General features: G+C 59.8%; 1 protein-coding gene across 2 annotated transcripts; it reads right to left on the bottom strand.

The window, feature by feature from the left end:
* Positions 1–351: 351 nt before the first annotated feature.
* Positions 352–15,934, bottom strand: LOC138731817 (transducin-like enhancer protein 1). Of its 2 annotated transcripts, none has more exons than XM_069878020.1 (20): positions 15,863–15,934; positions 15,347–15,495; positions 14,394–14,457; positions 13,894–13,938; positions 9,846–9,908; positions 9,147–9,188; positions 7,749–7,944; positions 7,319–7,335; positions 6,918–7,022; positions 6,722–6,766; positions 5,841–5,996; positions 5,111–5,243; positions 3,955–4,139; positions 3,803–3,879; positions 3,353–3,602; positions 2,612–2,859; positions 2,169–2,316; positions 1,946–2,096; positions 1,513–1,589; positions 352–882 (listed from the first exon to the last, which is right to left on the bottom strand). In XM_069878020.1, exons 1-20 carry the CDS (start codon positions 15,884–15,886, stop codon positions 775–777), a joined length of 2,283 nt encoding a protein of 760 aa, XP_069734121.1. In that variant the 5' UTR covers positions 15,887–15,934; the 3' UTR covers positions 352–774. The 2 variants fall into 2 exon arrangements, with proteins under 2 accessions (XP_069734121.1, XP_069734120.1); XM_069878019.1 differs by having other exon boundaries at positions 354–882; positions 9,114–9,188.
* Positions 15,935–27,596: the final 11,662 nt, after the last annotated feature.

The following is a 27,596-nucleotide window of genomic DNA, read 5'->3' as shown; positions in this document are numbered from 1 at the left end:
CCCATCTCATTTCCTTCGCAAACCGCTTCCTCCAGCGCCAGCTGCTCCTCCAACACCCTGCAGAGACCAGAGGCTGCTCCAGCGCCGCGCTGGGTCTTTCCCCCTCGCCACCATCCCCGCTCCAGTTGCTCTTCTACCGTGGATAAGACCCACGCAGGGATGAGCGGAGCGAGTGCGGGGAGTCCTGGTGGCACCAAACCTGCCCTGATGGCAGGAAAGGGAAAAAAGGAGCAATGGTCAAAGCATCTCAGCTCTCCCATTTTCATCCAGGGAGCACGGAGGCTGCATCCAGAGCTGTGCTTTTTGTTGGTTTTTATTATTAAATACAGCCCAGGAGGGGCAGAGGGAGATGAGGATAAGTCCCATCTGCCCCAGAGCCTTAACAAAAAAAAACCCTCACAGCAAAGAGTTAAAAACAAAACTCATCAATAATAATAATAATAATAAAAAACCTAAAACAAACAAAAAAAAAACCCCAACCCTCCCAGCTGCCCCAGTCCGGATTTTGAAATAAACCGTCAAATAAAAGAACAAAAACAAGGAGAAAATCCCCAAGAAATTCACTGCGAGCAGCAGCCGCCACCTCCCAGCCCAGCGAGATGCGCGGCCACCGACCCACGGCCACCTCCACCCCTCGCCGCTCGCCTCCGGCTCGGCCGCCCTGGTCCCGGTTCTTTGGGAAGTCACGGCAGGCAGAGTCCCCCCGTCCGTCCACGGGGTTGTCCATCTGTCCGCGTGGCACGGGCTCTCCCGCAGCTAGTGCCTCTCTCGTTCTCAGTAAATGACCTCGTAGACCGTGGCTTTCTTGTCCCCTGAGCCAGTCACGATGAACTGGTCGTCGGTGGAGACGTCGCAGCTGAGGACGGAGGAGGTCTCCTTGGACTGGAGAGAGGAGGGCAGGAGAGTAAGGGTGTGAAGAGCAATGTCCCGCTCCCACCCCTTGGATCTTAGGGTCCAGAGATGTTCCCAGGGATGAGTTTGTTGATGAGGCTCATTATAGCCAAGGTACATTTGTACCTCCCCGATGAGGCCAGGCTGAGAGAGTTGGGGTTGTTCAGCCTGGAGAAGAGAAGGCTCCAGGGAGACCTTAGAGCAGCTTCCAGTACTGAAAAGGGCTCCAGGAAATCTGGGGAGGGGCTCTTGGTCAGGGAGTGGAAGGATGGGATAAGGATGAAAAGTTTTCAGCTAAAAGAGGGGAGATTGAGACGAGATCTTAGGGAGAAATGTTCTGCTGTGAGGTTGGTGAGGTCCTGGCCCAGGTTGCCCAGAGCAGTGGTGGCTGCCCCATCCCTGGAGGGGTTCAAGGCCAGGTTGGATGGGGCTTGGAGCCCCTGATCCAGTGGGAGGTGTCCCTGCCCATGGCAGGGGTGGGACAGGATGACATTTGAGGTCCTCTCCAACCCAAACCATTCCCTGATTTTATGATTTACTGGTCACCCCTGGCTCCTGGCAACCTTACTCAGGAACTTTCCCCCTGCCCCAGCTCTGCTGGCTGCAGATGCCTCCCCGTACCTGGAAGATGCTGGCTCCGTAGGGCGTTCGCCAAGCGTTGAGCAGGTTGTCCTTCCCCGTACTCACAAACCACTTGCCTGGGGGAGGGACAGAAGGGACAATAGGAGCTTGAGGCCACCAAACCAGCCCCCCCAGCTCCATTCTTGCACTAAATCCTACCAAGGTTGTGTTAATCGAGGTGGGGACAAGAAGCACAGGGGGCTGGTTAAAAGAAGAGAAAAGGGGAGTCCTGGGACAAGAGAGCTGAGAGCGCAGCCCTGGGTGTTGCCCCAGGAGGGATGGACACCCCTTCTCCACGGACACCACTGGCACCCACAGGACCAGGCTGGCTGCAGTGCTCGCTCCCAGCACAACGAGCCCTGGGCTACGTGGCCAGAGAGGAGAAGGCATCGCAGAGGGCGCCGAGCCCCGGGGCTGGGCCAGGCGTGCCTACCGCAGGAGGCGAATTTGAGGGAGAGGACGCAGCTCTCGTGGAGGTGCAGCTGGTACTTGTCCGGTTTGGTGACGTGCAGGATCTCCACGTTGCTGCTCTCCATGCCCACCGCCAGCCACTCTCCCGTCGGGCAGTACCCCAGGGAGAAGATCTGGGGGGGAGAGACACGATGAGGCACGGCGGGTCCCGCTCGGCTCCACGGGGCTGCCGGCTGGGTCCCTACCTGGGAGCTGAAGTCGTGCTGCTGCAGCTGCCGCCCTTCCCGCAGGTCCCAGCACCGAACCGTGTTGTCCAGCCCCCCCGTCCATAACTTGGTGCCGTCGTTGGAGATATCGATGCAGCTGGCGCCATCCGTGTGGCCCTGAAACTGCCTGGGAAAGAGGGGGACGGAGAGGGAGAGGGCATGGCCATCAGGGCAGCAAGGAGTGGGAGATCCCTGCTGCAAGAACAGGGACTGCCCCATGGCCAGGGTAACAGCGTATGGAGGGGTGAATCATAAAATAACCACGTTGGAAGAGACCCACCGGATCATCGAGTCCAACCATCCCTATCAAACACTAAACCATGTCCCTTAGCACCTCAAGGATGCTCTTGAGGGAAAAGAGCGTTCCCGGGCTTGAGGAGCTTCCAGAAAACCTAACTAAGCTCCCATGAGCCCGGTCTTACCTGACCAGCGTCTGGTTCTGCAGGTCCCACACGACGATGTTGCCGTCGCTGCAGCAGGAGAAGCAGACTTTGGCGTCGGGGCTGATGGCCAGGGCGTAGCAGGCGGGGGCAGAGGAGGTGAGCTCGGCTTTGATGCGGGGCGTGGGGGCTGCCAGGTCCCAGATGGAGAGGGTGCTGGCCTCCCCTCCCACGATCAGGCTCCGGCCGTCGGGGAGCAGCTTGCAGGAGCGGATGTAGTTGTCGCGGTTCTGGGGGGCAACGAGGGAGGACCCCATTAACCCTTCCACCTCTAGGGACGGGGTCCCCAACGCTGCCCTGAGCTCCCTCTGCCAGTGCCTGAGAACCCTTTATATCAAGTAATTTTTCCACAATATCCAATCGAAACCTGCCCTGCTGCAACTTGAGGCCATTCCATCTCCTCCTGTCACTTCTTACTTGGGAGAAGAGCCCAGCACTCGCCTGGCTCCAACCTCCTTTCCAGGAGCTGCAGAGAGCAAGGAGGTCTCCCCTCAGCCTCCTCTTCTCCAGCCTCAACATCCCCAGGTCCCTCAGCGGCTCCCCAAATCCCTGTTTTCCAGCCCCTTCCCCAGCTCCGTTCCCCTCTCCAGATGTTCTCCAGCCTCTCAACGTCCTTCTTGGAGTGAGGGGCCCAGAATGAACCCAGGATTCGAGGAGCGGTCTCACCAGTGCCGAGTCCAGAGGGAGAAGAACCTCCCTGGAGCGGCAGCTCGCTCTTCTTACCAAACAGTCCAGCTGAGCCACCGCCGTCTTGGTTCCCGGCTGCCCCACGTCCCACACCTTCACGCAGCCCTTGCCCCCCGTGTAGACGTGTCTGGTGGAGTTGCTGATGGTGACGGCGCAGACCACCTCGCCGTGGCTCAGGCTGTGGAGCTGCCGTGCGTGGCGGGGGATGCCGGAGCCGATGAGGGCGTCGGGTGGGAAAGGCACCGGCTGCATCTGCCCGTCGGCGCTGACGTGGAAGGAGTAGGCGCTGCAAGGGGACAAAGCAATGAGAACCATCCTACATGGAGAGCAGCCAGTGCTGTGGCGGACACAGCGTGGTTTGGGGTCGGAGCCGTGAGCAGAGCGATGCTTGGTGAAGCTCGGGATGGTTCCCAGCCCAGGCTGAGCCCCTCATCCCACTGAATCCCTTGCTCCCCGCGTTCCCTGTCCCAACCCAACCCCACTTACGGCTTCCCTGAAGCTCCCACTTGCATGCCGGTCGCCAGCCCCGGGACACGCATGTGGGGATGCGGGTCGTAGCCCACCTGGAAGGGACAGTGGGTGAGAGTGGCTCACACACCGCGCTCCACAAAACCCGAGGAGGGGAGAGGCTCACGCACCAGCGGGGAGCGTCCGTAGCTGCCGGCTCCCACGGCGGCCGCAGCCCCGTTGAGCTGCGGGGACATGAGGTGGAGGCTGGCGTAGGCACCGGTGCCGGGTATGTCCCCGTTAACGGCGGGGTGGGCCATGCCAAAGGCGGCCGAGTAGGGGCTCTGCACTCCCAGAGGGTTCCTCAGGCTCAGGGCTGCAAGAGGATAGGTGGTATAGAATCATAGAATCACCAGGTTGGAAAAGACCCACCAGATCATCGAGTCCAACCATTCCCATCAATCACTAACCCATGTCCCTCAGCACCTCATCCACCCGTCCCTTAAACACCTCCAGGGAAGGTGACTCAAACCCCTCCCTGGGCAGCCTCTGCCAGGGACCAATGACCCTTTCCATGAGAAATTTTGTTATGATATTCAGCCTGACCCTCCCCTGGTGGAGCTTGAGGCCATTCCCTCTCGTCCTGTCCCCTGTCCCTTGGGAGAAGAGCCCAGCTCCCTCCTCTGCACAACCTCCTTTCAGGAAGTTGGAGAGAGCAATGAGGTCTCCCCTCAGCCTCCTCTTCTCCAGGCTAAACACCCCCAGCTCTCTCAGCTGCTCCTCTTCTTCTCCAGCCCCCTCACCAGCTTCGTTGCTCTTCTCTGGACTCGCTCCAGAGCCTCAACATCCTTCTTGTGGGGAGGGGCCCAGAACTGACCCCAGGATTCGAGGAGCGGTCTCCCCAGGGCCGAGTCCAGAGGGAGAAGAACCTCCCTGGCCCTGCTGGCCACGCCGTGTCTGATCCAAGCCAAGATGCCATTGGCCTTCTTGGCCACCTGGGCCACTGCTGGCTCATGTTCAGTCGCTGTCAACCAACACCCCCAGGTCCCTCTACTCCAGGCAGTTTCCAGCCAGACTTCTCCTAGTCTGTAGCTGCTCAGGGTTGTTGTGCCCCAAGTGCAGGACCCGGCATTTGGCCTCGTTAAACCTCATCCCATTGGTCTCAGCCCAGCGGTCCAGCCTGTTCAGATCCCTTTGGAGCCTCCCGACCCTCCAGCAGATCCACGCTTCCACCCAGCTTAGTGCCATCCGCAAACTTGCTAAGGGATGACACAAAGGGATGGGGCCCCGGGTCCAGGACCAGCGCTCGGAGCTGCCCACGCGGGGCCCCGGCAGGGCCAGGCTCACCCAGGGGATCCACGGGGGCTTTGGAGGCGGCTGCGGGGCGGAACTGCTGGGCACCACTGGAACCCGGGGCTGCAGCGTCGCCCTGGGATGTAGGGGTGCTGGACTTGAGGCTGGGCGTCCCTGCCTTCTCCACCTGCCAAGAAGAGGGGGGGAGAGCTGGTTTAGTATTTGAGAGGAACGGTTGGACTGGATGATCCGATGGGTCTTTTCCAACCTGGTGATTCTATGATTTTATGATTCTGACAGCCCTGAGGGCAGCCCAGGCGGCACTGCAAGGTCTGCGGGATGGGACATAGAATCACGGAATCATTAAGGTTGGAAAAGACCTCTAAGCTCATCCAGTCCAACCATCAGCCCAACACCAACACCCCTACTAGAACAAAGTGTCACGTCTACACAGTTTTTGAACCGCTCCAGGGATGGAGACTCCACCAGGGCTCTGCCAGGGCTTCACCACTCTCTCAGGAAAGACATTTTCCGTAATTCCCAATCCAAACCTCCCTTGGTGCAACTCGAAGCCATTTCCTTTCATCCTATCCTTTGTCATCTGGGAGAAGGAGATGTGAAAGGGGATCTAATGGAGCAGGAGCCCTCCCGGCCACCCCCCAGCATCGCCTTTGCTCCATGGGGTTGAAGGCAGGTGGACTCATCACTGTCAGCTCTTCCAGCCAAGCCTGAGCAGCGGGGATGCGAGCACGACCCCCAAGCAAAGCGCCCTGCAACCACGTACCGTGGGCGCATCCTTGCTCCGAGACGGAGATGTGCTGCTCGAGGAGGCCATAGAGGTCGGGCTGAGCGGTACAGCCTCCTTCCTCCCCAGCGGAACCTTCTCCACTCCGTTCTCCCGGGACGAGTAGGAGTGGACGCTGTGCGGGGAAGACGGGTCCTGGGGAGGGAGGGAAATCAGCAGGGAGCAGAGCAGGCAGGAGAATCATAGAATAGTTCAGGTTGGAAGGGATCTTAAAGCCTATGAAGTCCCACCACCTGCCAGGAACACCTCCCACTGGATCAGGGGCTCCAAGTCCCATTCAACCTGGCCTTGAGCACCTCCAGGGATGGGGCAGCCAGCACTGCTCTGGGCCACCTGGGCCAGGGCCTCCCCACCCTCATCATGAAGAATTTCTTCCTAACATCTAGCTTAAATCTTCCCTCCTCCAATTTAATGCCAGGCCATGGTGAGCTGGTGGCTCAAGCGAGCCTGGATCCGTGGGCTCATTGGTGCTACCAGTGAGGGCTGGTGAGCACAAATCAGGGGTCCCACCTCCCCATGCTGCCCACTTAGAATCATAGAATCACCAGGGTGGAAAAGACCCACCGGATCATCGAGTCCAACCATTCCCATCAATCACTAAACCATGTCCCTCAGCACCTCGTCCACCCATCCCTTAAACCCCTCCAGGGAAGGTGACTCAACCCCCTCCCTGGGCAGCCTCTGCCAGTGCCCAGTGACCCTTTCCATGAAATATTTCTTCCTAATGTTCAGCCTGAACCTCTCCCCTGGTGGAGCTTGAGGCCATTCCCTCTCATCCTGTCCCCTGTCCCTTGGGGAGGTGCAGAGCAATGGGCAGTGCACCTCAACCTCACGCCCCTCCCAGCCGCTGTCCCACTGACCTCATCCACCACCAAGTTGTCTTCGCTTTTGTCTGCGTCGCTGCCCTGAAACGCAGAGGTTGGTTGGAGCCAAAGGGCCTGAAGCTGCCCTCGCTCCCATCTGGGAAGCACCAGACTTGGGGGTAGCTCCACTTATCACCGTGCGAGAAGACACAGGGATGCCCCAAGCCCCCCCAAACCCCCTCCCTGGACTCACATAATCCGTAACGAAGTCCTTCTCCTCCACCTTCCTCTTCTTGCTGCTGCTCAGGTACTCGGAGATGGCTCGTGCCCTCTCCCCGTTGGGCAGCACCAGGGAGCTCTGGGGTGAGAAGACACAACTTTAGGGGCTGCAAACACCCCAGACAGACCCAGTGCAGCTCCGGTGCCACCAATCTGGGCTGCAGGTCCTGCTAAAGGAGCAAGGAGGGAGACGCTGCTGCAGGAGAGATAGTGGGGACCCCATGGGGGAAAGCGCCCACCCACAGGGCTGTGCTGGCACCGGGGACCCAGCCAGAGAGCAGGATGAGTCCCCAGTGCAGCCACCCGCTCCCAGAACCACGATCAGAGCCTGCACAGCCGGAGGAAAACGGTGCAAGAGAAGGAAAAGGCACTCACGGGGCCAGGGTCTCGCTCTGTCACCGAGGCAACGCGGAGATGCAGCAGGAGAAGGGAAGGAAGGAGATGTTGAGCCATCACCAAAACCCCCCACTCCTCCATCCCGCAGGTGCCAGGGTGCTCGTGGCAGGGCTGGGACAGCACGACGGCAGCAGGGCTGTCCTGGGCTCCCCACCAATGACCCTCTAACCCATCCCACCCCCATCCCAGGAGATCTCCCAGCCAGACCCTTGGAAGCCTGCCAGACCCCAGCTGTGCCAGGAGCCCCGGGGCATGGAGAAACCACCCATCACCCCAGAAAAGTGACCAGGTGGGAAGGACACAGGGCGCAGAGGCAGCCCCGGGACCCAGCATCGCCCGTTCCCAGGGGAGATCCACCAAATCCAACCTCCCTCCATCGCCACCCCGGTTCCCGTGCCGCCGCGCTCACCCCTGGGTTCGGTGTCGTGGGTTCCTCGTTCGTCTTTGGCGAGGAGCTGGGCTTGTGCCCCCAGTGCCCCCGAGAGCGCCAGCAGCCCCGAGGCGCTGCCGATGCCCGCGAGGCCCGTTGGCTGCATCCCCGAGGGGTGAGGGGTGAGCGGGATGGGGGGCGCGTGGTGCGAGAGGTGCTGGGTCTGCAGCTGGTGCTGGAGGGGAGCAGGAGGAGAGAGCAGAGTCGAAGGGCCCCGTCAGGACAGCCGCTGGGCACCGAGGGGAAGAGGCTGCTCCTGGGGCACCTGGGGAGGGCAGCTGGGTGGTGATGCTCCCAGGTGCCCCAGCCGAGCTGTGAGGACCACAATCTGCCTCCCACCACCAGCTCCCACCTTGATAGAGGAGCTGCTGGTGCACACGAGGGACCCTACTCATAATCCATATGGATTGGGGGACCCTACTCTTAATCCGTATGGACTGGGGGGCCCTACTCATAATCTGTATGGACTGGGGGACCCTACTCATAATCCGTATGGACTGGGGGCCCCTACTAATAATCCCTAGGGATTGGGGGGCCCTACTCATAATCCCTAGGGATTGGGGGCCCCTACTTATAATCTGTATGGATTAGGGGACCCTACTCATAATCCATATGGATTGGGGGACCCTACTCATAATCCGTATGGACTGGGGGGCCCTAATAATAATCCATATGGATTGGGGGGCCCCACCCATAATCCATACGGATTGGGGGGCCCTACTCATAATCCATATGGATTGGGGGACCCTACTTATAATCTGTATGGATTAGGGGACCCTACTCATAATCTGTATGGACTGGGGGACCCTACTCATAATCTGTATGGATTGGGGGGCCCTACTCATAATCTCTAGGGATTGGGGGACCCTACTCATAATCCCTAGGGATTGGGGGTCTCTACTCATAATCTGTATGGATTGGGGGACCCTACCCATAATCCATATGGATTGGGGGACCCTACTCATAATCCATATGGGTTGGGGGACCCTACTCCTAATCCATACGGATTGGGGGACCCTACTCATAATCCGTATGGATTGGGGAGGACCCAACCCACAATCCTTACAGATGGGGGACCCTATCCATAACCCACACCTCTGTACCACTGCAGTCTCGAGGGAATAGCCAAGGTGTGGAGATGGTGGTGACCACAGGGCACCAGGACAGTCACATGAAGCAGCCGTCAACCCCACACCCTGTTTTGACCCCCCAAGGACTGCTGGTAGCCCCCCGAAGCAGCCCGGTTTGCTCCCCTCTTCCCCCTTGGGAGGTGCCATCGTCTGGGGGACCCCAGCACCCTCAGCCGGGGGGTGTTGGGAAGGGGTGGGCAGAGGGTTGACGTACCCCGATCGCCGCGTTCAGGTCGGTCATAGTCACCTGCTTCGCTCGCTCCACGGCCTGGACAACCTGCTGCTGATGCTGAGGGCAGAGAGGGGCACATGGGTGATGCCACCGCTGACTCCTGTGGCTGATGGGGCTGAGACAGCCTCGTTTCTTCAGGGCACGGGGCAAAACCAGCACCCCAGCCCAAAGCACAGAGCCTGAGTCCCCGAACAGGGATGCTCCCAGTGCCCAAGGGAGCTCTGCACACCCAGTAGGTCCCGGAACAGGGATGCTCCCAGTGCCCTGAGGGAGCTCTGCCAAGCAGGGATGCTCCCAGTGCCCGAGGGAGCTCTGCACACCCAGTCGGTCCCCACTCCAGGATGCTCCCTGTGCCTCAAGGGTGCTCTGCACACCCGCTTGATCCCCGAACAGGGATGCTCCCTGTGACCCGAAGGAGCTCTGCCAAGCCCCAAGGGAGCTCAACACACCCAGGATGCTCCCTGTGCCTCAAAGGAGCTCTGCACACCTAGTTTGTCCCCAAGCAAGGATGATCCCAGTGCCCCAAGGGAGCTCGGCACACCCACTCGGTCCCGGAACAGGGATGCTCCCCATGCCCCAAAGGAGCTCTACCAAGCAGGGATGCTCCCAGTGCCCTGAGGGAGCTCTGCACACCCAGTCTGTCCCAGCTCAGGGATGCTCCCAGTGCCCTGAGGGAGCTCTGCACACCCAGTCAGGTCCTGAGGGCTCACCCACCTCCTGAGACAGGAACGGGATGAGCTGGGCGCAGATCACGTTGAGCCTCTTGGCAATCTCCGTCTGGCAGTGGAAGAAAAGCAGCGCCCGTCAGGGTGAGGGACAGAGCTCCAAGGGGCAGAGCCCTCCCCATCACCACCCAGGCAGCCACAGGGCGCTGGCTCTTGGCCCCCAGAGCTGCTGCTCTGCACCAAGGAGAAAAAGCACCCCAACGAGGACCAGGAAATCTCTCCTTCCTAACACCACTCCATCCAAAACCATGAGCCCAGCATCCTCCATCCCCACCCCGAGAACCCCAGGGTGGATCCCACCTCCTCTGGGACAGGGACAGGGAGCCCCATGGTCCCTGCTACTGAAGAACATCCCCAAGCAAGCCCCCAGCCCCATGGGTTGTGGCCCCAGCAGGCTCCTGCCAGCCCCATGACAGCTAATTGCAGCTCTCCCAGCCTGCAGGAAGCCCTGGAGAGGTGCTCTCCTTCCAGCTGCTGTTTTTCTGCAACACTTGAGTGCCACAGGCAATCAGGAGCACCGAGCACGGGAGCAGCACGGGGTGGGAGCACAGTGGCAGCGTGCTCTGCTGCACCCCGCAGCCAGGGCTACCCCACGCTGCACATCTGGGGCTATGGGAGAGCCCACGGAGCCATCCCTGGCCACACAGCCTCATCCCTGGGGAGAACCCTCTGCGGAAGCAACGTCAGCCCCCTGCCCCAAGCACCGGTGGATGGCAGAGGGAGAGCAGACACGGCTGGAGGCAAGAGCAGAGGTGTCCACATAGTGCTGGGGATCATAGAATCACCAGGTTGGAAAAGACCCACCAGATCATCGAGTCCAACCATTCCTATCAAACACTAAACCATGTCCCTCAGCACCTCATCCACCCATCCCTTAAACCCCTCCAGGGAAGGGGACTCAACCCCCTCCCTGGGCAGCCTCTGACACTGCCCAATGACCCTTTCCATGAGAAATTTTGTTATGATATTCAGCCTGAATCTCCCCTGGTGGAGCTTGAGGCCATTCCCTCTCGTCCTGTCACCTGGGAGAAGAGCCCAGCTCCCTCCTCTCCACAATCTCCTCTCAGGGAGTTGGAGAGAGCAATGAGGCCTCCCCTCAGCCTCCTCTTCTCCAGGCTAAACACCCCCAGCTCTCTCAGCTGCTCCTCTTCTTCTCCAGCCCCCTCACCAGCTTCGTTGCTCTTCTCTGGACTCGCTCCAGAGCCTCAACATCCTTCTTGTGGTGAGGGGCCCAGAACTGACCCCAGGATTTGAGGAGCGGTCTCCCCAGTGCCGAGTCCAGAGGGAGAAGAACCTCCCTGGCCCTGCTGGCCGCGCCGTGTCTGATCCAAGCCAAGATGCCATTGGCCTTCTTGGCCACCTGGGCCACTGCTGGCTCCTGTTCAGTCACTGTCAACCAACCCCCCCAGGTCCTTCTCCTCCAGGCACCTTTCCAGCCAGACTTCTCCCCCACCACAGCGCAGGAGAGGTGGGTTAAGATCAGGACCTCTTCAAAAACCCAGTCCCCCTCCACTCCTGGGCAGGCAGAGGATGCTCTGGAATTGGAGGCTCCCAGTAAGCTCCAAGGAGCTCCCTGCCCACACCACTGGGGAGAATGAAAGCCTAACAGAGCCAGCATCGGATGAGAGAAGGAGGTTGAACCTCAACCCTTCTTGTCAGCCCCAGAGGAGACCAGATGCTAAAGGGTCCCGACAGCCAGGGTGGAGCTGACCCTGGATGTCCCCACCAGGACCTACATCCCCTGTGCCTGCCTGGTGGGGACACAGACCCTGGGACACCCTGTGCCGCTTTCCAAAGCAGTCACCAACCCTTTTTTTTTTTTTTTAATCAGACCCACAGAGAGCAGAAACAACCCGGCACCCGCCCTCGCTTCCCCTTCCCAGGGAAGAAAAAAAGAGAAAGAAAAGAAAGCAAGCGGGGGGAGCAAAGAGATTTGGCAGCCGGCAGTTCTGGGAAGGATTTAGCTGTCTCCTGGGGCCGGCAGTGATGGATTCTCTTCCCTAATGCACTGATGGGCAGCAGCTCCTTGGGGAGAGCTGCCTCCAATTCACTCGCACTCGTTAATGTGCAATTTACTGGCACTTTAACGCTCTCAGCATGAAAAATGATCATGCTGTTTGCAGCCCCCCCAGCCACCGTCACCGCCACCTCCCCTCTGGCTCACGGTGAAACGCGTCCAAGGCCAGGCGGATTCGGGGAGGTGGTTTTATAAAAAGCTACAGGCCCCCTTTCCACGCCAAGAAAACCCAAAACAACAATAAAATATTAATGTCTCCTGCTCGTTCCTGCCCTGAGCCTCCCCCATTGAGCCTGCAGAACCTCCCCCTCCACTGCCAGCCCCCAAGCCATCACCTCTCAAAACAAACCCAGGGTGAAACCATCCTGCATCTTGGCCACACCAGGACCACCGGAGCATCTCGAGGATGTTGAGCGCACACCACGCACCATGGGCTCTTTTTCCTTGGCCAGCGGTGATGAGAAAAGCGCATCCTTGGGGTCCCGAGCGCTCGGGACCCCAGCTCGTCCCCCTCGAGCCGCGCTCGATTTGGTGGAAAAGGAGGCGAACGGGCGACCCGCTCTCCCCGCAGCAGCAAGAACCCGCGGCTCCCGCGCAGGCGGTTCCCACTTTTCACACAAAGGCCGCTGGCTGTCAGAGCAGACTTATGGGCCCTTGTTAAAAGTGCAGACAGCTCGCTGGCGGGCGGCCAGCGGCACCTGGGACCGGCGGAAAAACACGAGGCTGCGTGGCCCACGGAGGGGGAAGAAGCAGCAAACCAGATGAGAGGAGCAAGCAGCCCTCCGGGAAGGGGGCACCGGGCTGCACGGACCCTCAGCATCACCCCTCGCAAAGGTGGTTTCACACCTCCTAGCCGGCTCAGCACAGTGGGAAAGGGTCATTGGGCAGTGGCAGAGGCTGCCCAGGGAGGGGGTTGTGTCACCTTCCCTGGAGGGGTTTAAGGGATGGGTGGACGAGGTGCTGAGGGACATGGGTTAGTGATTGATGGGAATGGTTGGACTCGATGATCCTATGGGTCTCTTCCAACCTGGTTATTCTATGATTCTATGAAAGGCAGCGTGGGGTGGGAAATGATGGAAAAGGTAGAATCCCCCCTTTTGGTGGGCATAAAGCTGTAGGAGCAGGTACCAGCCTGCCCTGGGCTGGCTTGGATGTCCCCAACGCCAGCTCCCACGCAACAGTTGGCAGAGGCGGCAGCGGGACGCGGGGTGGGAAGGGAGGAGGCCGTGGCTGCAGCCTCGCCAGGCTCCTCCGCAGCCTCGTTAAAAATAGATGAGAAGAAACCTTCTGTCTCCGAGCAGCTGGTGACCCAGAGCGTGGCACAACGGGAGTGAAGGATGGGGAGGCAGCGATGGGGATGGGGACGCAGCGATGGGGATGGGGACGCAGCGATGGGGATGAGGTGGGAGCGATGGGGATGGGGAGGGAGCGAGGGATGCGGTGGGAGCGAGCGATGGGGATGTGGTTGGAGCGAGCAATGGGGATGCGGTGGGAGCGAGCAATGGGGAGGCAGCGAGGGGGAAATGTACACCCCTGAGCCCCCAAGGAGCCCACAGCCCCCTTCTCCCCACCTCAGGGTGCTCCTAGCAAGCTGCTCCCTGGGACCAGCTGGCACTGGGCAGTTGCAAACGCAGCAAGCTGGGACACCACAGCATCCCTCGTCCTGCAGGAGCCAGTCTCCTCCACCACCATCCCCAAGCAGCCTCTCAAGCCATGCAAGACCAAGTCCTCCACCACTGCGCTCTCCTCGCTGCACCAACGGGCTTGGGAACCCAGCTGGGAACACACTCCATGAACCCAGCGAGCAAACAGTGCGTGTGAAGAGCTGAGGAGCCAGAACAGGGTGTGACACGGAGCTCCCAGAGCACAGTGTGTCTCCTCATCAGCACAGCCTTCCCTCGGCTACAACAAGGAGTCACCTCCCACGCTCGCCCTGGGCAGGGACGACCCCAAAGGACCCAGATGGTGAGCAGGGACGTGGAGGGAGCCAGGACAATGTTTCTATCCCACCCAGACTCACCTGTTTGTGCATCTCGATGTTGAGGCCATAGGACATCTCGTAGTACTGCAAAGGAGAGAAGGCAGCATCAGCACACTGGAAAGTCCTCTCCAGCCCTGGTGTGGGGGGTCAGCCTGGCCACAAACACCCACGTTACGGCCAGGCCAGGAGGAGAACACGGTCCCCAGCTCCTTGTCTGGGAGCAGAGGGCTCTCCAGGACGCGGCTGCAGCCCACGGAGTGGACATGGTCCTCCTGTGGCTCTCAGAGAGGAGAAAACCCACCCAGGAGCGGCATCACCATCACCCTGCGCGCGCGAGCTGCGGCAGCAAGTCCTGCTCAAACACTGCAGCTCAGTTTGGGGTAAAATCAAGCAATAACAGCGATGGGAAGCAGATCTCAGGGCTGGCCACACAACCCAAACGCAAGGGGAAGCCAAAGCATCCCAGGGCCGCGTCTCCTTTGATGGTTCAGAGGAAACACCCCCCACCGCCCTCCTCCTTTCAGGTGGAACTCACTAACCATGACATAATGACGCTGGATTTCTGTTTTTTCTGTTGCCAGCTTTTCACATTCTAACTTCAAGCTGTAAAAATAAAGAGGAGAAAGAGAGAGGAAGGGAGGAAAAGAGAGGGGGAGACCCCCTGCTTCCCCCCAGACTAGATCTCCCAGGCTGGATGGAGCAGGAACCCTCTCAGCACACCACGTGCTTCAACCTCCTGCTCTCAGATCCAATCCTGCCTCCCAGTACAAGGCAAGAAAACCACCTGAAAGAAGGTGGGAAGGGGTTGAGAGAGAGGAGATGGACATTGAAAGGATCCAGACGCCGGGGAACAATCTGCATGGAGTTTTAACTCCCTCTCCAGCATCTGCTTCCCAAATGGAGCGAGCTGCAAAGCTTGAGCTGCGATTCAAACCTTGTGTCCAGCACCATGTGGGGAAGGGGAGATGTTCCTGGCCAGCAGGACTCCAGGACATCCAGCCCAGAAGCCAGTAACCTCATCCCAGGGATTTAGGCAGGAGGAGGCTGAGTTTCCCCCTCCAACGGTGGCATTTCAAGCTACCAAGGTGGCACATGGCAGCAGGGAGACCTTAGAGCAGCTTCCAATGCTGAAAGAGGCTCCAGGAAAGCTGGGGAGGGACTTTTTCCAAGGGCCTGCAGTGATGGGATGAGGGGTAAGGGCTTTAAATTGGAAGGGGGAGGATTTAAATTAGACATGAGGAAGAAATACTTCATGATGAGGGTGAGGAGGCCCTGACCCAGGTTGCCCAGAGCAGTGGGGGCTGCCCCATCCCTGGAGGTGTCCAAGGCCAGGTTGGATGGGGCTTGGAGCCCCTGATCCAGTGGGAGGTGTCCCTGCCCATGGCAGGGGTGGAACTGGATGGGCTTTGAGATCCCTTCCCACCCAAACCACCCTATGATTCCATGAAATGCCCACCACCACGTCGTCACGCGAAGTCCAGCAGCTTCTCACCTGTGGTATTGGTTCTGCAGGAACTGGAATTCCTCCTTGATACGGTCCAAGGTCTCGGGGTACGTCAGCTTGAGGGACTGGGGGGTGCTGGGGATGGCGCTGGCTGCGACGGCGGCTCCTGAGGCAGCAGAGGGGGCCTGGAGATGGGCCTAGGCAGAGAAGAACACTTTGAGGATCACTGCAAGGTTTCTCGCACCTGGGGAAGAGGCAACAGGCAAGCGGCACCCGGAGGAGGTGGCAGGAGGAGCTGTCACAGGAGACAGTGATCACAGGGCAATTGATCTTCACTTTTCCAGCACTGGGTCCAGAAGAGGAGGATTAAGAACCTTGACTGAGGTCCAGCTCCCAGCCTGTCCCAAACCCCGCATCCCCGTAGCTCTGGAGCTCAGCATCACTTTGGGAAGAGCTACAGGAGCACCGCAAGCGCGCCCCGTGCCATCGGCACAACTTCCAGAGCCAAATAGCCATGCGTGCTCTCCCGTGACCCGGAGAGACGAGGCCGAGCTCCGGACTCACCGGCTGCCGGTTCTGCGGGAACATCTTTGGCACCAGAGAGGTCCAGGATCCTTGTTGCCACTCTGGGCTCAGGATGGGGGGCCTGGCGACGCTTCCCAGCTCCGGGTCAGGCCCTGGGAGAGAAAGCGGGAGTCATGGTGGAACAGGGCAGAGCCCCAGGGCACCAGAACCGGCACCGGGACCAGGACAGGGACTGGCAGGAGGACCGGGACTGAGAACAGGACAAGGACCATCAGCAGGACAGGGACTGGCACCAGGACAGGGACCGGGACTGGCACTGGGACCACAACAGAGATGGTCAGGAGGACTGGGAGCAGGACCAGGACCAGCAGCAGCACAGGGACTGGCACCAGCACGTGGGACCAGGACCGTTATAGGGACCGGCAGGAGGACCAGGACTGAGACGAGGACAAGGACCAGCACCAGAACCAGCATCGGGACCAGGACAGGGACCAGCACCAGCACCCAGACCAAGACAGGGACCAGGACAAGGACCAGCAGCAGGACCGGCACCAGGACAGGGACAAGGACCAGCAGCAGGACCGGCACCAGGACAGGGACCAGGACCAGGACAGGGACCAGCAGGAGGACTGGGACCAGGACCAGGACAAGGACCAGTAGCAGGACCGGCACTGGGAGCCGGACAGGGACTGGCATCAGGACAGGGACCAAAACAGGGATGGTCAGGAGGACCAGGACCAGGACAAGGACCAGCACCAGAACCGGCACCGGGACCAGGACAGGGCCTGGCAGCAGAACTGGCATCGGGACCAGGACAGGGACCAGCACCGGGACCAGGACAGGGACTGGCACCAGAACCGGCCCCGGGCCGAGCCGCTGCGCATCCCCACGGGGCCGGGGGGTCCCGGTGCTCCCGGTCCTGCCGCACAGACAACAGCCCCGGAGCCGAGACCGAACCGGGGCAGCGGAGCTGGAACCGGAGCGGCACGGGACGGGACTCACTGCGCTACAGGACCCGGACCCAGCTCGGAGGGCTGAGCCGAGCTGAACCAGAGCGAGCTGAGCCAAATTGAGGCCAAGCCAAGCCAAATTGAGATGGACCAGAGGGAGCAGAGCTGAACCGAGCTGAACCGAGCTGAACCGAGCTGAGAGGAACCAGAGTGAAGCTGAACCAAGCCAATGGAGCTGAGCCAAGTGGAACCGAGCTGAGCCGAATCGAGAGGGACCAGAGGGAACCGAGCTGAACCAAGCTGAACCAAATCAAGAGGGACCAGAGTGAGCCGAGACAAACCGAGCTGAACTGAGCCAAGAGGAACTAGAGTGAGCAGAGCTGAACCGAGCTGAACTGAGCCAATGGAGCCGAGCGGAACCGAGCTGAGCCGAATCGAGAGGGACCAGAGGGAACTGAGCTGAACCGAGCTGAACTGAGGCCGAGCAGAGCCGAGCCAAATTGAGAGGGACCAGAGTGAGCCGAGCTGAACTGAGCTGAACTGAGAGGGACCAGAGCGAGCTGAGCCGAGCCGAGCTGAGTAGAGCTGAACCGAGCCGAGCTGAGAGCAACCAGAGCGAGCTGGGCCGAATCGAGCTACCTGAACTGAGCCAATGGAGCCGAGCTGAGCTGAACCGAGCTGAGCTGAATCGAGAGGGACCAGAGGGAACCAAGCTGAACCGAGCTGAACTGAGCTGAACCAGAGCGAGCTGAGCTGAATTGAGGCCGAGCAGAGCTGAGCCGAGCCGAATCGAGAGGGACCAGAGGGAGCCGAGCTGAATCGAGCTGAACCGAGCTGAGCCAAGAGGAACCAGAGCGAGCTGAGCCGAATCGAGCTACCCGAACTGAGCCAATGGAGCCGAGCTGAGCTGAACCAAGAGGGACCAGAGTGAGCTGAGCTGAATTGAGAGCGAGCCGAGCCGAGCCGAACCGAGAGGAACCAGAGCGAGCTGAGACAAACCGAGCTGCACCGAGCCGAGCCGAATTGAGAGGAACCAGAGTGAGCCGAGCTGAACTGAGCCAATGGAGCTGAGCTGAACCGAGCCAATGGAGCTGAGCTGAACCGAGCCAATGGAGCCGAGCTGAGCTGAACCGAGCTGAGCTGAATTGAGAGGGACCAGAGGCAACTGAGCTGAACCGAGCTGAATCGAGAAGAACCAGGGTGAGCCGAGCTGAACCGAGCCGAACCAAGCTGAGCCGAGCCGAGAGGAACCAGAGCGAACTGAGCCGAATCAAGCTACCTGAACCGAGCCAATGGAGCCAAGCCGAGCTGAACCAAGAGGGACCAGAGCGAACTGAGCCGAAATGAGAGCGAGCTGAGCCAAGCCAAATTGAGAGGAAGCAGAGCGAGCCGAGCTGAACTGAGCCACCAGAGCCGAGCTGAATCAAGAGGAACCAGAGCGAGCTGAGATGAACCGAGCCGAGCCGAATCGAGAGGAACCAGAGTGAGCCGAGCTGAACTGAGCCACCAGAGCCGAGCTGAACCGAGCCAATGGAGCCGAGCCGAGTGGAACCGAGCTGAGCCGAATCGAGAGGGACCAGAGGGAGCCGAGCCGAATCGAGCTCAACCGCGAGGAACCAGAGCGAGCTGAGACGAACCGAGCTGAACCGAGCTGAGAGGAACCACAGTGAGCCGAGCTGAACCGAGCCACCCAAGCCGAGCTGAACTGAGCCAATGGAGCCGAGCTGAGCGGAACCGGGCTGAGCCGAATCGAGAGGGACCAGAGGGAACCGAGCTGAACTGAGCTGAATTGAGCTGAACCGAGCTGAACCAGAGCCAGCTGAGCTGAATTGAGGCTGAGCCGAGCCGAGCTGAATCAAGAGGGACCAGAGGGAACTGAGCTGAACCGAGCCGAATTGAGAGGAACCAGAGTGAGCTGAGCTGAACTGAGCCACCCAAGCCGAGCTGCACCAAGCCAATGGAGCTGAGCCGAGTGGAACCAAGCTGAGACGAATCGAGAGGGACCAGAGTGAGCTGAGCTGAACCGAGCCACCAGAGCCGAGCTGAACTGAGCCAATGGAGCCGAGTGGAACTGAGCTGAGCCGAATCGAGAGGGACCAGAGGGAACTGAGCTGAACCGAGCTGAACCGAGCTGAGCCGAGCTGAATCGAGCTGAACCGAGCCGAGCCGAGAGGAACCAGAGCAAGCTGAGCCGAATCGAGCTACCTGAACCGAGCCAATGGAGCCGAGCCGAGCTGAACCGAGAGGGACCAGAGCGAGCTGAGACGAACTGAGCTGCACCAAGCTGAGTCAAATCGAGAGGAACCAGAGTGAGCCGAGCTGAACCGAGCTGAGAGGAACCAGAGGGAGCCGAGCTGAACCACAGTGAGCCGAGCTGAACCGAGCCAATGGAGCCGAGCCGAGCTGAGCTGAGCTGAATCGAGAGGAACCAGAGTGAGCCGAGCTGAACCGAGCTGAACCAAATCAAGAGGGACCAGAGTGAGCTGAGACAAACCGAGCTGAACTGAGCCAAGAGGAACTAGAGTGAGCAGAGCTGAACCGAGCTGAACTGAGCCAATGGAGCCGAGCGGAACCGAGCTGAGCCGAATCGAGAGGGACCAGAGGGAACTGAGCTGAACCGAGCTGAACTGAGGCCGAGCAGAGCCGAGCCAAATTGAGAGGGACCAGAGTGAGCCGAGCTGAACTGAGCTGAACTGAGAGGGACCAGAGCGAGCTGAGCCGAGCCGAGCTGAGTAGAGCTGAACCGAGCCGAGCTGAGAGCAACCAGAGCGAGCTGGGCCGAATCGAGCTACCTGAACTGAGCCAATGGAGCCGAGCTGAGCTGAACCGAGCTGAGCTGAATCGAGAGGGACCAGAGGGAACCAAGCTGAACCGAGCTGAACTGAGCTGAACCAGAGCGAGCTGAGCTGAATTGAGGCCGAGCAGAGCTGAGCCGAGCCGAATCGAGAGGGACCAGAGGGAGCCGAGCTGAATCGAGCTGAACCGAGCTGAGCCAAGAGGAACCAGAGCGAGCTGAGCCGAATCGAGCTACCCGAACTGAGCCAATGGAGCCGAGCTGAGCTGAACCAAGAGGGACCAGAGTGAGCTGAGCTGAATTGAGAGCGAGCCGAGCCGAGCCGAACCGAGAGGAACCAGAGCGAGCTGAGACAAACCGAGCTGCACCGAGCCGAGCCGAATTGAGAGGAACCAGAGTGAGCCGAGCTGAACTGAGCCAATGGAGCTGAGCTGAACCGAGCCAATGGAGCTGAGCTGAACCGAGCCAATGGAGCCGAGCTGAGCTGAACCGAGCTGAGCTGAATTGAGAGGGACCAGAGGCAACTGAGCTGAACCGAGCTGAATCGAGAAGAACCAGGGTGAGCCGAGCTGAACCGAGCCGAACCAAGCTGAGCCGAGCCGAGAGGAACCAGAGCGAACTGAGCCGAATCAAGCTACCTGAACCGAGCCAATGGAGCCAAGCCGAGCTGAACCAAGAGGGACCAGAGCGAACTGAGCCGAAATGAGAGCGAGCTGAGCCAAGCCAAATTGAGAGGAAGCAGAGCGAGCCGAGCTGAACTGAGCCACCAGAGCCGAGCTGAATCAAGAGGAACCAGAGCGAGCTGAGATGAACCGAGCCGAGCCGAATCGAGAGGAACCAGAGTGAGCCGAGCTGAACTGAGCCACCAGAGCCGAGCTGAACCGAGCCAATGGAGCCGAGCCGAGTGGAACCGAGCTGAGCCGAATCGAGAGGGACCAGAGGGAGCCGAGCCGAATCGAGCTCAACCGCGAGGAACCAGAGCGAGCTGAGACGAACCGAGCTGAACCGAGCTGAGAGGAACCACAGTGAGCCGAGCTGAACCGAGCCACCCAAGCCGAGCTGAACTGAGCCAATGGAGCCGAGCTGAGCGGAACCGGGCTGAGCCGAATCGAGAGGGACCAGAGGGAACCGAGCTGAACTGAGCTGAATTGAGCTGAACCGAGCTGAACCAGAGCCAGCTGAGCTGAATTGAGGCTGAGCCGAGCCGAGCTGAATCAAGAGGGACCAGAGGGAACTGAGCTGAACCGAGCCGAATTGAGAGGAACCAGAGTGAGCTGAGCTGAACTGAGCCACCCAAGCCGAGCTGCACCAAGCCAATGGAGCTGAGCCGAGTGGAACCAAGCTGAGACGAATCGAGAGGGACCAGAGTGAGCTGAGCTGAACCGAGCCACCAGAGCCGAGCTGAACTGAGCCAATGGAGCCGAGTGGAACTGAGCTGAGCCGAATCGAGAGGGACCAGAGGGAACTGAGCTGAACCGAGCTGAACCGAGCTGAGCCGAGCTGAATCGAGCTGAACCGAGCCGAGCCGAGAGGAACCAGAGCAAGCTGAGCCGAATCGAGCTACCTGAACCGAGCCAATGGAGCCGAGCCGAGCTGAACCGAGAGGGACCAGAGCGAGCTGAGACGAACTGAGCTGCACCAAGCTGAGTCAAATCGAGAGGAACCAGAGTGAGCCGAGCTGAACCGAGCTGAGAGGAACCAGAGGGAGCCGAGCTGAACCACAGTGAGCCGAGCTGAACCGAGCCAATGGAGCCGAGCCGAGCTGAGCTGAGCTGAATCGAGAGGAACCAGAGTGAGCCGAGCTGAACCGAGCTGAACCGAGCTGAACCGAGCCACCAGAGCCGAGCTGAGCCGAATCGAAAGGAACCAGAGCGAGCTGAGACGAACCGAGCTGCAGCGAGCCGAGCGGAACCAGAGGGAGCCGAGCTGAGCCGAGCTGAACCGAGCTGAGCCGAGCTGAGCCGAGCTGAGCCGAGCTGAGCCGAGCCACCAGAGCCGAGCCGAGCTGGAGCGATGGGAGCGGGGCCGGAGCGGGGCTGGACCGAGCGGGAGCGACGGGAGCGGGGCCAGAGCGGGGCTGGACCGAGCGGGAGCGATGGGAGCGGGGCCGGAGCGGGGCTGGACCGAGCGCGCCCCCCGCCCCCTCCCGGCGCGGCCGCCGCTCTGCGGATCAATGACCGCGCGCCAGCGCCGGCTCCACGTGGGGCCCGGCCCGTGCGGGCGCTCGCCGCGGCGCGCAGCCAATGGGAGCGCGCCGAGCCCACGTGGGGGAGCCCCGAGGTGCCTCCCCATTGGTCGAGCCGGGCCGGGCGCCGCGGGAGATGTCAATCAAACGAGGGAAAAGGACTTGGGGGGGGGGGCGGAGCCGGGGAAGGGAGCGGCGGTTAACCCCTGCGCTGCCGGGACGGAGCGAGGGGCACCGGGAGGAGGGAGGAGGGGGGAACGGGGGAGGAGGGGGTGGAAACGGCCCCTTCCCAGCCCCGCAGCAGGGACACCCCCCCCCCCGAGCCCCTCTGCTTGGGGCCCTGAGAGCCAGCGCTGGGCTGGGGGGGTCTCTTCTAGCACAAGAAATCCTTGTGTATCCCCCCCCCCCCGCTTATTTTTTCTCTTTTAATGAAGAAAAGAAATCTGAAATCCCCCTCCCGAGGCTCACCAAGAATTGCTTGAGCCGGGGAACGGCGAGGAAGGGCAGCATCTCTCCCCCGCCACCCCCCCCCCCCCCCCCACCGGCGCTGGGCTGGGGGGTCCTGCCCTCTCCCAGGCCCTGGGAGCCCCATTAACGCCCCCCCCCCCTTTCACCCTGCAGCACATCAACCCCAGCTCCCTGCCAGCAAACCCCCCCAGGCAGTTTTCTCCAGGGATGCTCCTCCGGCAGGGAGCGGATCGCCTTGGGAATGCTGCAGCAGAAATGGATGCTGGGGACCTCCCGGCTCCCCCTCTCCTCACCCTGCAGCCCCCCAGCCCCAGCTCCCTGCCACCGTGAGGCGGCTTTCCTCAGGGATGCTGCTCTGGGAGATGGGGAAAACTCAAGCATGAGTGGATTCTGGGGAGCTGGATCCCCCCCCCCCCCCCCTTTCACCCTGCGGCTCCCCATCTCCAGCTCCCTGCCAGCAAAATCCCACAGGGCGGCTTTCCCCAGGGATGCTGCTCCAGCAGGGCCATTGCAGAGCAGGTTTCCTTGGAAAAACTCAACTAGGGGTTGATATCAGTTGATAAAGGTGGCCAAGAAGGCCAATGGCATCTTGGCTTGGAGCAGACACGGCGTGGCCAGCAGGGCCAGGGAGGTTCTTCTCCCTCTGGACTCGGCACTGGGGAGACCGCTCCTCGAATCCTGGGGTCAGTTCTGGGCCCCTCACCACAAGAAGGATGTTGAGGCTCTGGAGCGAGTCCAGAGAAGAGCAACGAAGCTGGGGAAGGGGCTGGAGAAGAAGAGGAGCGGCTGAGAGAGCTGGGGGTGTTTAGCCTGGAGAAGAGGAGGCTGAGGGGAGACCTCATTGCTCTCTCCAACTCCCTGAAAGGAGGTTGTGGAGAGGAGGGAGCTGGGCTCTTCTCCCAAGGGACAGGGGACAGGACGAGAGGGAATGGCCTCAAGCTCCACCAGGGGAGGGTCAGACTGAATATCATAAAAAAATATTTCATAGAAAGTGTCACTGGACACTGGCAGAGGCTGCCCAGGGAGGGGGTTGAGTCATCTTCCCTGGAGGGGTTTAAGGGACGGGTGGACGAGGCGCTGAGGGACACGGTTTAGTGATTGATGGGAATGGTTGGACTCGATGATCCAGTGGGTCTCTTCCAACCTGGTGATTCTATGATTCTATGATTCTATATTGGGGAAAGGGACTGCCTCCCTGCCAGTCCACTTGCCCCACAGCAGTCCCAGTGCTCCCCACTATTCCCAGCCTGTAAGACACACACCCCACTAGGTTTTTAGAATCATAGAATCATAGAATAGCCAGGTTGGAAGAGACCCACCAGATCACTGAGTCCAACCCTTCCTATCAAACACTAAACGATGCCCCTTAGCACCTCATCCACCCATGCCTTAAACACCTGGGTTTTTCTCCTGGGTTTGCTGGTGGTTTCCTCCTTTCAGGGTGATGGTTCCTTGTGCGAGGTTTTGGGCTGCCTGCAGGTCAATCCCAGCTTACCTGGAGCAGGAAATAAAACCTGTGAAGAGCAGCAGCTGTGAGGGGTCAGCCTGTCCCTCCTGTCCAGCCTGAATCCACGAGCAGCCCCTTTTATGGTTGGACTTGATGATCTGGTGGGTCTCTTCCAACCTGGTGATTCTGTCATTCTGTGATTCTTTCCTCCACACCACAGCTCCATCCTCTCTCTCAGAAGCCACCAGGCCATGGGACAGGCTTTCCGGGATGATCAAAGTGACTCCTCTGAGCAGAGAGCAAAGTGAATCCAGACACATCCCCAGCCCCTTTGCCTTTCCCCAGATGGTGTTTGTCCATGGAGACATTGGACACCCACAGGGGAACCTCCTGCCTGCACCTCCAGATCAAGAGCCCCTCCTCAGCTTTCCTGGAGCCCCTTTCAGCGCTGGAAGCTGCTCTAAGGTCTCCCTGCAGCCTTCTCTTCTCCAGGCTGAACAACCCCAACTCTCTCAGCCTGGCCTCATACAGGAGGTTCTCCAGCCCTCGGATCATCTCCACGACCTCCTCTGGACTCGCTCCAACAGCTCCATGTCCTTCCTGTGCTGAGGACTCCAGAACTGGTCACAGGGCTCCAGGTGGGTCTCACAGAGCGGAGCAGAGGGGCAGAATCCCCTCCCTCACTCTGCTGGCCCCACTGCTCTGGATGCAGCCCAGGACATGGTTGGTTTCTGGGCTGTAAGCACCCATTCCCAGCTCCTGTTGAGCTTCTTCTCCCCCAGCACCCCAAGTCCTTCTCTCCAGGGCTGCTCCAATCCATTCTCCATTCTGTGTTTGTGCCTTGGATCGCCCCGACCCTGGAGCAGAACGTTGCCCTTGGCCATCTCCACAGCCTCCCAGCCGCGCACACGCACAGGTCAGGAAACCGATGGGGTGACGGGAAGGAAAAGCAGCAATTAAAATGTCCAAGTTTGACCTGATTTTCACATTTGGTTTATTTTTGCAGCCGTTGTGTATCTCCAGGACATCCCATGGTCCCAGATCACCTCTGGCTGAGATGGGGCTGGGGGAGGTGGGTTGGAACCCACCTTCACTTCTGTTCCCATCAACCCAGAGTGCGCGGCCGCTCACTCCAGCTCCTAAAATGCTGTGGGGCATCACTGGTGGGGAATATCCCTGGGGACACAGCTCACCTCCAGGCCCCAGCAGACAGAAAGAACCATAAGAACCTCAACAAACCCACTGAAATAGAGCTTGACTGCTCAAAGGCCACCCTGGATGTGCCTGGAGGGCTTGGGAGCCCCTGGAGCCATGGGCTCTGCTGTCCCCTCAGGCTGTGAGCAGAGTTTTCCAGCTGTGAAACAGGTCCTGGTGGCTTCACAGAGCCAGGGACCTCCCCTGGGAAGCTCAGGTCATTTCCCTTGTTGGTCCCCTGGCATTTTCTGATGAGAAATCAGGATGTCAACCTGATAAGACCAAGTCTTAGATGAGAATCAGTCCCAGATGGAGAATTCCTGTTCTCCCAGCTCTGCCGAGGGGAGCCAAGAAGAGACACCCCATCTCTGAAGCTGGAAAGGGCTGAGGATGCTCCCACCCTCACTGCATCCACCCTCAGTCCTACACCGAGGACCTGTGGGGTTTGAGCTCTGCGGAGGGAGAGCGGCAGAGGAGCGGTCTCCCAGCCCTTATTATATTTTAAAATGTAATAACGGTGTGATGTCTATTTTCGGAGATGGAACAGATCCTTTCTGGAAGAGGGCCATAAATCTCAAAGGGAGGGGAAATAATTTGGCCAAGGTCACGTCGAGGCAGCAAGAGTGTAAAAGGGGAAAAAAAAAAAGCTGTAAAATAACAACAAAAAAAAGCCATTGAGAGCTGGCCCTGACACCCGCCTCCACCCCACGCCCCCTCCCCAGCCTGGGAACCCCATACCCTCTCCTTGCCCCGTCGCTTCAGCCTCACACGGCTGGGATGGGAGTGAGGGGAGCGGAGGAGAATGTAGACTCCACAGAGTGACCCTGGTGTCCTCACTCTTGGGGAGCCCCTTGTGGCCCCCCTCGAGTCATAGAATCATAGAATCACCAGGTTGGAAAGGACTCTCTGGATCATCGAGTCCAACCATTCCCATCAATCACTAAACCATGTCCCTCAGCACCTCGTCCACCCATCTTTTAAACATCTCCAGGGAAGGTGACTCTATGACCTCCCTGGGCAGCCTCTGCCAGTGACCAATGACCCTTTCCATGAAGAATTTTTTCCTAATGTTCAGCCTAAACCTCCCCTGGTGGAGCTTGAGGCCATTCCCTCTCATCCTGTCCCCTGTCCCTTGGGAGAAGAGCCCAGTTCCCTCCTCTCCACAACCTCGTTTCAGGGAGTTGGAGAGAGCAATGAGGTCTCCCCTCAGCCTCCTCTTCTCCAGGCTAAACCCCCCCAGCTCTCTCAGCCGCTCCTCTTCTTCTCCAGCCCCCGTCACCAGCTTCGTTGCTCTTCTCTGGACTCGCTCCAGAGCCTCAACATCCTTCTTGTGGGGAGGGGCCCAGAACTGACCCCAGGATTCGAGGAGCGGTCTCCCCAGGGCCGAGTCCAGAGGGAGAACCACCTCCCTGACCAGGATCACCCTCCTCAGCTGCAGTTGTGCAGCTCAGGCCTTTCCCCAAGCAAGAACCAGGGCTGGTGGGTCCCCGCCAGCCTCCCCGCAGCACGACTGGCGCTCGCAGCCTGGCGCTTCCGCAGGGCTCATCCCTGGCAGCGCCACATCTCCGCATGGTTCTTGGCAAGCAGCAGAAAACAAACTGCTTGCTCGTCCCCTCTGGCTGCTGCTGCTCCAGGCTCTCCTGCCAGCTCCTCTGGGCCAGAGCTGGGGTTCTGAGGCCAGGGGGGGCTCCGAATTTGGCACCTCCAACCACGCACCAGAGCCTGGAGCAGGATGAATCCCTCTCGCTGCAGCGAGACGGAGCCCCAGCTCTTGCCTGGCTGCTCTAATGAGAAAGAAGCATCATTTCCCACCCTCCCGTGGGAGCGTTTTCCCCTCCTCCTTTCCGCCTTTTATTTTTTTTTTGCTATTTGATTTTTTTTTTTTTTCTCTCGAGCCCCCTCCTTGCTTTCCTCGGGGAGATCAAAGGAGCCTCGGTGGCACCGGGCACGTTTCATGGGAATCGTCGATTAAAGGAGGTTGGGGGGGAGGGGAGGGGAGGGGAGGGGGGAAAGGGGGAAAGGGGAAAAAAGGAAAGATGAGAAAGGGAAAGGGGGAAAAGGGGGGTAAGGGTGAAAAGGGGGAAGAAAGAGGGGAAAGGGGGAAGAAATGGGGAAAGGGGGAAAAAGGGGGAAGGGGGGGAAAGGAGGGGGAAAAGGGTGGAAAAGACAGGGGAAAGGGGGGAAAAAGGGGGGAGAAAGCTGGGGAAGGGGGAATAAAGGGAGGAGAAAGTGGGAAAAAGGGGGGAAGGGGAAAAAAGGGGGGAAGGGAAAAAAGGGGGAAGGGGGAAAAGGGGGGAAGGGGAAAAAGGGGGGAAGGGAAAAAGAGGGGAAGGGTAAAAAAGGGGGGAAGGGGGAAAAAGGGATGAAAAAAGGGGGAAAAGGGAAAAAGGGAGAAACGGGGGAAAAGGAGAAAGGAGGAAAAGAGGAAGGGGAAAAGGAAAGGGGAGAAGGGGAAGGAGAAGAGGAGGGGGGAAGGGAAAAGGGGGAAAAGGGAAAAATGGAAAGGGGGAAAAGGGAAAAAAGGAAAGGAGGAAAAAGGAAAAAGGGAAGGGAGGGGAAAGGGAAGGAGGAGGCTGCCGGGAGCAGCCGAGGGGCGGCTGCTGGGCTCCTGCTGCCCCCTGCCGCCCGCCGGGGGGGCCGGGGAAGCCGAGAGCTGCTGCCGGGGCTCGGGTTGGGGGGGTCCCGGTCAGAGCATCCAGCTCTGCCCTTGCCGAACCGAGAAACCCGCCCCCCCA

This window comes from Phaenicophaeus curvirostris, chromosome 28, assembly GCF_032191515.1.
Source record: "Phaenicophaeus curvirostris isolate KB17595 chromosome 28, BPBGC_Pcur_1.0, whole genome shotgun sequence".
Classification (NCBI taxonomy): domain Eukaryota; kingdom Metazoa; phylum Chordata; class Aves; order Cuculiformes; family Cuculidae; genus Phaenicophaeus; species Phaenicophaeus curvirostris.
The sequence above is the reverse complement of the archived record's forward strand: the minus strand, read 5'-3'. Positions and strand labels throughout refer to the sequence as shown.